At 42.0% G+C, this 9,110-nt stretch overlaps 1 protein-coding gene and 1 non-coding gene across 3 annotated transcripts; one reads left to right on the top strand and one right to left on the bottom strand.

Annotated features, from left to right (window-relative positions):
* Window positions 1-1,667: 1,667 nt before the first annotated feature.
* Window positions 1,668-5,084, top strand: LOC112283112 (putative polygalacturonase). 2 transcript variants are annotated; one of them, XM_090251053.1, is made up of 8 exons: window positions 1,787-1,934; window positions 2,287-2,642; window positions 2,791-3,054; window positions 3,182-3,302; window positions 3,443-3,617; window positions 3,805-3,875; window positions 4,088-4,293; window positions 4,387-5,084. In XM_090251053.1, the coding sequence occupies exons 2-8, from the start codon at window positions 2,451-2,453 to the stop codon at window positions 4,789-4,791; spliced, it is 1,434 nt and encodes a 477-aa protein (XP_090107179.1). In that variant the 5' UTR covers window positions 1,787-1,934; window positions 2,287-2,450; the 3' UTR covers window positions 4,792-5,084. The 2 variants fall into 2 exon arrangements, with proteins under 2 accessions (XP_024377215.1, XP_090107179.1); XM_024521447.3 differs by having other exon boundaries at window positions 1,668-2,642.
* An 820-nt stretch (window positions 5,085-5,904) lies between these two features.
* On the bottom strand, window positions 5,905-5,992 carry LOC112284146 (small nucleolar RNA snoR126). The gene has a single exon (XR_002970320.1). It is a non-coding gene; the product is annotated as a small nucleolar RNA snoR126 (small nucleolar RNA).
* Between the last annotated feature and the right edge of the window lie 3,118 nt (window positions 5,993-9,110).

Below are 9,110 nucleotides of genomic sequence, written 5' to 3'. Positions count from 1 at the left end.
TTAGCATCCTTCTCATGAATATAATGCTAACAAAGGTCACTAGGTGGACCGTTCTTCTGGTTGTCGATGCTGTCTTCGGAGATTACGATGCAGAATCGTCAACAAGATCGAAGGGTGTTCAATCAGTTTGCTGAAGCTCACTCTGGCTAGATGTGTCGATTCCACTAACCGCTAGCTTCTGGAATTGATCATGGGCCTGACTGGGTTTCGTCCCTGCAGCAGCCATGGTGATAAGCTTGAGATGTGTTTGTGGAAGCTTTTTCATGTAGGCCTCTGGAGTTTATTCTTGGAGGTGTAACAGCAGTGGGAATCTATGCGAGGAAACTGGCGCGTGGTTGTGCCCAATAACTACCAGAAGCTACTTTGTGGCTCGATAATGAGGGCTTGCAGGTTCAAAGACCCTCAAGTGAGCGGAGGGAAGTACAAGTAGCTGAAATGGTGGATCCTGGCCGGAATTCTCATCCCATTCTATTCTAGTTCGTCGCAAAATCGCTGTAGTCCAGTACGAGCAAGTAGAAGACCATTACAGTTGCTACCGTTTCACATTAATCGATGCGATTTTATAGTTCAGGTCCATCAGTCAAGCAATTGATCTCCTTTTTTCTGTCCGACGTTAATGTCCTTCGAAGCTCTGCAGGATTACGTGAGCAAAGTCAACACGCTGGTGCTGCTAGCAACTGTGAACCAATAGGGCACCTGCAATCGCAGACACCTACTGCGCATGAGTCCCTAAATGGATTCAGTTTCAATTGTCTGCGAGTGCCAGTGGCATTTATAGGTGATGGTGGCTGAAAGTACAACGATTTAATTCTGTCTGTTGTTTTGGATGCAGGAGTTTCTGCAGCAGAATCGTCTGAATTTCCTCAGTCTGCTGTACTTCACCGAAACTGACCCGCAATGGAGGGGAAATCTTTCCTTCAGCCTTCGATCATTGCCGTGTCTCGCTTATTGCCCGACAGAGAAAGTTGTTAATGTTCCTGACCGGCACCATCTCTCTGTGTCCCGTGCATTCACGATTGGATCTAACACTTTCACATGCTAGTCGCAGCGTAACCGATTTCCGTGTTGACCATAACTGTGCCGAGATAAATGAGAGGGAAAAGACCTCATTGTCGGTGAGATAATTCGCGACTCAACACAGGTTGTTTCTGGGATTCAATCAAACTTGAAGATATAATAAATAGATTTGCTACGGTTTTTTTAGACCACTATTCGAACTGCAGCTCAACTTCAGCAGCCCAGCTTATCGAAGCTATACATAGTGAGCTGTTTGCTAACATCCAGTTCATGGTGTGTGAAATCATGTGGTGAATGGTTCCAATACACAGGGAAGTTTCAGTGATGAAATTTGTTTTGTACGCATGTGAAAAACTAGTTCTAGTTCGCCGGGGTCCTTTCCACACCGCCCACGAAGCAGCAGCAGCAGCAGCCCTGGCAGCATCGCCTGAACAATCCATCCTTGCAAGTGCTCCTCCGACCTCCCCTCTCAGACTCTTCAATGCCGCCTTTTCCTTCTGCCCGGATTCCTTGTCGCGCAATCCGTCGCTTTACAATTACGCAACAGTTCACAAAGAAACCGTGGTAACTACTGAATGCCACTGGCGCTTGACTGTCACGACGATCGTCTTTTTGCTGGTCGTGGATCAGAATTGAGGCATTGGGGAAGAATTGCGTGGGAACAGGGGAATCTCATGCAGTGGAGTTGGCGGAAGCTTACAATTATTGGACCTGCTGGGAGAGTGGGTTTTTAACATGACGGGTTTCGAGATTTTACGGAATGGTTTTCGTTGTTTGAGGGAGCTGTGAAAGCGCGAATGACTGTTCGCTGTGAGGAAGCGAATGTTTCGAAGTAGAGCGATAGAGAGAGCGAGAGAGAGTGAGAGAGAGAGCGAGAGAGAGTGAGAGAGAGAGCTTCTTGGACGTACGTTAACCAGGTAGGGTTTGGTTGGCGTATGTTGGGGATGAAGTGGGGAGGAAGGCTGAAGTGGGAGAGAAGTGTTGGTGACAGATTGGTAATGGCATGAGTAAGATAGAGAGGTTGAGGCGTTATACTTGTGGGTGATTTGAAGTCTTGATCGATCCCATAGCAGGCATTTGTGCGTTTTGTTTCTTGCCGCAGTCTAGCTCAGTTTGTGGGTTGAGATTGAAAGTCCTCGGTTCTAGAAAGAATTGTGATTGTGCGACCAGAAAGAACCTCGCATTGGATTTTGTGACGATTGCTGAGAGCTATTTGCTGATCTTTCGAAACCTGATGGGCACGTAATTTGATATTTTTCGGATGGTCAGCTGATCGATTTGGCAGGTCTCAATTTACGATACAATCATCAAACTGGCTGAGGAATCAGTAGCTTTTGAACCTACAAAAAGCAGGGCATTCAATATCGAAAAGGGGAAGACATCGGCATAGAGACCAGAATCCTCTTTTAAACTCATCACCTGGGTGAACTTCAATGACAGGGTCGCCGGGCTACCAGAGCTTGCAATTTCTGCTGCTCCTGTTGAGTTGTATAGGCTCTGGGAAATTCTGGCACACATGTATGGGAGGCCATTCAGTGACCGACGACGACCACTTCGCAACAAATGAAGTCTTGAACCCCATGAGCCCCATGGATTTGCACAAGAGCATCTTCGGGAAAGGCAAAGTAAGGGAATTCTGCAGAATCGTGGTCATGATTCATTGAGCAAGCTCTTGAACACAACGGTCGGAATGCTTAGCAATTTGCTATTTTTGGTTTTCTTCTTTCAACAAGTATTGCTGAGTCGAAAGTTACTGATGTAATGGATTGGCAGTCTAAAGATAGGTGTGCACACACTGTGAATGCCTGGGAGGGTCGTCCGCACAGCGTTTCTATCACCGATTTTGGTGCGGTGGGTGATGGGAAGACACTGAATACACATGCATTCGAGAACGCTATCTTCTACCTTCGCAGTTATGCTGCTAATGGCGGCGCACAGTTGTACATCCCAGTGGGACTCTGGCTAACTGGAAGTATCACGTTGATTAGTCACCTCACTTTATTCCTGGAAAATGGGGCTACAATCCTCGGTTCAGAGGTATAACTCGTTTGTACCTGAGCTTTTGTGAGAGTAGATATTCTTTATGAACTTGGCTTCGATTGCATTGCAAACGCTTGAATGTGTGGACATCAGACGAATTAGCATGCTTTTCATCAATGTGCAGGACTTTTTCGACTACCCAGTTATTCCAGGATTGCCATCCTATGGTCGAGGCCGTGAGCTGCCAGGCCCACGATTCAGCAGTCTTATCAATGGCAATGGCCTTGAAGATGTTATTATCACAGGTAGATGCATTTTTCTGATCCATGAAAGAGCCAACTTCTATAGGGGAACAATAAAATGAACTGAGGGGAAGTGACCAAAGACTTCGAATACTATTCATGTGGCCTCCAGGGTTTTATTAAGACCTGGTATGTGATGACAGGTGATAATGCAACAATAGATGGGCAAGGAGCAGTGTGGTGGAGTGCATTCCGAAAAAAAACATTGAATTATACTCGGGGTCACATGTTAGAGCTCATTGAGTCGAAAAACATCTTGATTTCAAATCTTACTTTTAAGAACTCACCATTCTGGACCATCCATCCGGTCTATTGCAAGTAATTTTCTAAACTCACACGTGCTTGTCGTTTCCTTCTGTTTTAGACAATTCCTTAAATAGAATTCCAGTAGAAACTGCATCCACAACTTGGAAGAATGCGTAGTTCTGGTTTTGAGTGTCTACCGTCATTTTTAAGCTTCACAAGGTTAGAAAGTTTGTAATGGATATTGTGGGCGATCTCTTAGGAATGTGGTGGTGAAAAGCTTAACCATCTTGAATCCGTTCGATGCTCCGAACACAGACGGTATCGACCCAGGTATACTTTTGACATTTTTCTAAAATGAGATGTTAGCTGCACGAATTAAGAACAGGTCGTTCTCCTCACATCTCGAGGTTTTCTTTCAATTTCAACTTGGATGACTCGCAATCAATTCATCTCGGTGTCCCATGATTTATTTTGTGTTGAATCAACGCACGGAGGACCTTACCCTCAGAATGTCATAATTAGTCGTTCTGCACGTTGTGCAGACTCAAGCCAACATGTCTGCATTGAGGACTGCTACATCAGCGTAGGCGACGATGCGATTTCAATCAAGAGTGGATGGGATCAGTTCGGAACGTCTTTTGCGATGCCGAGCAAACACATCAAAGTCCAACGCATACTAGCGTTCTCACGCTCGAGTGCTGGAATTTCTTTCGGCAGCGAAATGTCTGGCGGCATTTCCGACGTCAAGGTCAGCGTTTGCTATTCATGCAACCAGAACCACTTGACTCTTTCTTCACATCATGCAATTCCATCTCGCTGACCTAGTCTTTTTTTTTTGCAGGTGGACGGCATGGTCGTCACTGGGGCCAGATGGGGTGTGCGTATCAAAACAGCGGTTGGACGTGGTGGATATGTGAGGGGTATTTCAGTGAAGAACATTGTTCTGCACTCAATTAGGACTGCAATTGCTGTCATGGGCAACTATGGAGAACACCCTGATGAGAACTGGAATCGGACTGCTTATCCTCTCATTGAGGATATTCGAATGAAGAACATTGTGGGTGAGAATATCAATCAAGCTGGTCTGTTTCTGGGACTGCAAGAATCTCCTTTTCGTGACATTCATTTAGCCAACATAGCCCTCCAAGTCAATACAACCAAGCAGATATGGAACTGCTCAGATGTGGCAGGTTCGTATATCTTTGTGTTCCCTCAACCATGTGTTGAATTCACGAGGAAAACTTAGAATTATATTCTCCGTTCATGTACCCATCTCACCCAGCTTTGTGGTCGGCAGTTAGTGGGCTCTATTATCTAGTGAAAATTCCTGTGCTACAAATTGGGTCTTCATGTAAGTTGATCCAAACACATTAACAGAGAGTTTTAGAGAATAGCCTCTCTCCCCATGTATTATCATGGATGATTATGGATATAACCAAATGAGCGTAATCACCATTGAGGGATTCCGAAATCTTAAATGTATCGGTTTTTCTTAGACTTGTGAAGGTATCTCGAGAGAAAAAGTCACGATCTCAGACATATCTCTTCGCACTGCATTACGCTTGTTAACGAGGTTGGTAAATATGATTTCTGACTGTATGGACTATTCCCCCTCACAAAATCTCAGAGTGAGCAGTGGACGCATCTTTGCAGGTAGCAGTAAAAATGTACAATTGTGCACATTCGAGAGCAATTTGTTAGCCACATGGTAGGGTATTCATCAAATATGCTTGGGGCAAACTGCCATCTATTAGACAACTCATTGCTGTGATTTCTACAATTGTGTGATGACGATATTAATCCCAAAAAGAAAATAACATTAAGAGTTATTAAATGTCTACCTTGACAAGAGGGTTGCAAGCGTCATTTGTAAAGCTAATTATACGTATGTTCCGAAGTAATCTTAACGGAAGTTGGTACTAGAAGTCATTATAGCGAATGTTAATTAGAACGTACATAATATCATTCGTCCTGATTGGAATATGGCATGTTCTTAAAGCATACATTAACAGACTCTTTTAATAGTTTGTAACCTACAGTGCCAAACACAATATTATTTACAGCAGAGCCCAAAATGCTCTATTAACGTTTTAAGTTTTAGCAACATTGTTAAAACATTCAGGCATCTCAGTTCCAGGATTGGCAGTCTGGATGGTTCCATGTCTTCATCAAGAGGATATACGCCCCCCAGTCAAAGCGCAAGGATAACTGAATTCCTCATCGTTGCCTTTCAAGCTTGTCTATGCAGCGTCCAAACATATCGGAGCAGAAAGAGGACATCAAAGAGACGAATGACCCCGCAAAGTAAGCATCTGGAAATGTAAGCAAATGGGATCCGAGAGTCTGTTGCATGTAGAAATGGGCTCAGACACGCACAAACCATGTATATCAGCACAAATCTTCTGCACAGAAGTTTAAGCATCGAGAAATTCTGGTCATCACTGCCCCGGGATTACACCATCAAGAAAGAGCAAGCTTAACACTGTAAGCACATAACAGAAATTGAACCGCTTCTAACAGTACATCGCATACTTCGGTTGTACTATCATATCCGCAAGATTTGAAGCACATAGATGAATGTGAAAGACACAAATCAGGGAGTAGAGGTCGACCAAGTTTCCGGTTCAACGCTTAGGTGATCAAAACTGCTTCTCTAACTAAAGTTTCGACCGTTGCATGCATGAAACCCTAAACCTTAGCACCGATCCCACAAATCTAACAAATATGCACGACCCGATCAACGTGTTGAAACTACTTCATTCAATCTACGACACACCAAGCGAGACAGCACAAACCCCGCCATACTGTGCATATACCTACAATGCGCACAACTAGATGATACCGCACAATGATATGACTTAAATCGTTCAAATGAAGCGTCTCTGTAATTATGTACCCGTATTCTCCCATATGTGAGATTAACACGTCAACCACCTATCGTTCAAGTCAGACTAAAAAAAAACACACCAATGATTACAAATGAACAAGCTCCGACTAATGTTCAAGATCTGCGAACAAGAATATCAGGACACTGGCGACAACAAAAAACCAGTGGAAAAAAAAGCGCGAGAACCGAGAGCAGGATACACACTACACCAGAACCTTACACGGAGACAGCTCCGGAACGCAATAGATGACGACTAACTAGCATGCAATACACCGGGGAAAGAAGGCTCGACCGGTGACGAGTCCCTGCTACGGCAACAGTGGAGAGCATGCAGTGCTTTGTAGAATTCTACGGCCGCGAAATGCTGGTTAGTTCTGGAGGCTTCCATACCCTAGACCTAGAATTCTTGTGATCCGTTGCAGGGGAAGCATTTGAATTGCGTTCATCCATTTACCATTTCAGTGAGAAACTCCAATAAATGTCGTTGTTGATTTTCATCTCTCATCCTTTCATTCATTATCAATGAATGCCGTCGTCATTATTTCATTCATTTTGCATCCAACGTACAGAGTGCAGAAGCGCAGCACCTCTCACAATCTCAACGTTCATCCGAAGATCAAATATATGGCAATTATATGTGGGTGATTTCTTTTATTGCTAAGGAAACAAATCAAATAAAAAGAACATTAAAAAAAACAAGCTTATCACTTTTAAGTTTGTATTTCTAATTAAATAATTTAGAAAAAATAGCTCTCGCAATTAAACACATGAAATACAGCCATTCTAAGCAAAGTTCTTTTGTAAGAGAGACTGAGAGCTAAGCATCCTCAACAACTATACTACAACAAATTTCTCCTATTGTAGTTAATTGTGTAGTTGTGGCCCTAAACAAACAAGTCTTATTTAAATATATCATTTTTTTTTCTTTCGTATTCAGGATAATGTACAAATGTTTTATAATTTTTTTATAGAATCAATTATACAATACTTTACTTCCATTATCATATTTTTTAAAATTAATCTTATAAATCACATTATGTATAACTTGATATATTGCAAGTATAAATAATACTATGCTATTATTTGAAATATCATGAAAAAATATTTAATTACTTGTAAATGTAAAAATTAAAGCACATTGTTGTACACAAAGGTCACACAGAAGTATTTGAAATGATAAAAAAAATTGTAAGCATATTATTTTTTAAATAATTTAGCCATTGTATACATGTATGAATATTTCTTTGTAAATATAATATTCAATTTACATTTGAATTATTACAAAATAGTAACTCTATCTCCAGTTGAAATTAAAAAATTTCATCCTTGACTGGCCAGAACATGTTTCTTCCAAATTAGAAATAAAAATAAATTCTATTCAACAATCATCACTGTAATCGTCGTTTGACTCGGACTCAAAACACCAAGATATTTGATCAGTATAGGTGGGTTCGATCTCGGGGAAAGACTCGTTATATGAATTGGATATGTTATGTCACAATTGATTATGTATTAATTATCTAAAACTTCCAAAGTTCTCTTCCTCATCTCAATTCAATCCCTTCACAATCTCTACAATCGTTCACTGCCCTGCAGCTACTCAATATCACTGACATTTCTGACATCTACAGGATGCTTAATCTCTTTCCACAGTACTTCAATTCTCAATTCCTTTACTTTTACTCAATCTTCCAGTGCTACTATCACAATGCAATAATCTCTATTATCACAATCACACTTTCTTTCTCCAAATTAATTAATTCGAATTCATAATTTTCAATATCTCAATCACAGTTTCAGCAATCCTTTTCTTAAATCCAATACTAAAGAAAAACACAAAAGCAAAGAAAACAAAAGGGTAGCTCCAAGCTTTACCCTGGCTCACGACTATCACAGTTTGGCCCCCATTCCTTTTTCCTCAACCTCTTTATCCTACCAAAATATGAATCGTCATTCAGCAGATTTCACAGGTTGTGAAACTTTGGCTTCTTAATCGCATATGTTCCTAACTTCCTACTATTAACAACTAATCGAACTAACCATTCATCTAAATCCCAACATTACTACTATTTAACCGATAACGAACCAGAAAAGTCATTTATACATTCTACATAGCCCCACTCCTTACTGTGCAGCGTCCTCACAAACCACCTCGTACTACATTTTACAATATCACCACATCATTGGCTTCCTCCAATGTCTGAACCTCTGGTCCGCCTTGGTCCGTTTCATCATTTCCATAAGTGAGATTGGTTTCGACTTCTTGAGCTTCTTCTCCAACTCCCTCTCCCACCTGCTCTCCGTTCAATAAAGCTGTCAAGTCCTCGTTAAGTGCTCCCAATTCCCGAACCTGAGACTCCAAAAGCACAATTTGGGTATCTTGCTCTTTCAGCTGCTCCTCCAGGGCATGCACCTGTGTCTCTAATTTCCATAAAGATGTACTTGTTGGATTGACCTCTCCTTGCTGCGTGGTAACTGTAATCATTTCTGCCTCCAATTCGGCAATCTTTCTCTTCAATTGCTCGTTCTCCATCTTCGAGCTCTCCGATTGTCTCCGAAAATCGTCCTCCAATTTGGATCTCCCGGCTTCCAATTTCGCCACCCTATTCTTCTCCTCCTGGTATTGGTTCCGCAACTCCATACAATCTTACTTGGTAAGCTCCATCAGACTATTTGCC

The sequence above is a fragment of the Physcomitrium patens genome, chromosome 6 (genome assembly GCF_059467195.1).
Source record: "Physcomitrium patens ecotype Gransden chromosome 6, ASM5946719v1, whole genome shotgun sequence".
Classification (NCBI taxonomy): domain Eukaryota; kingdom Viridiplantae; phylum Streptophyta; class Bryopsida; order Funariales; family Funariaceae; genus Physcomitrium; species Physcomitrium patens.
This window is presented reverse-complemented; position numbering and strand designations above follow the sequence as displayed.

Bases quoted from the DNA above. Each gene is read 5' to 3' on its own strand.
- LOC112283112 (XM_024521447.3), top strand. From the start codon at position 2,451: ATGACAGGGTCGCCGGGCTACCAGAGCTTGCAATTTCTGCTGCTCCTG. The intron at 2,643-2,790 runs GTAAGGGAATTC...ATGGATTGGCAG, and splicing joins GCATCTTCGGGAAAGGCAAA to TCTAAAGATAGGTGTGCACA. The intron at 3,055-3,181 runs GTATAACTCGTT...ATCAATGTGCAG, and splicing joins CTACAATCCTCGGTTCAGAG to GACTTTTTCGACTACCCAGT.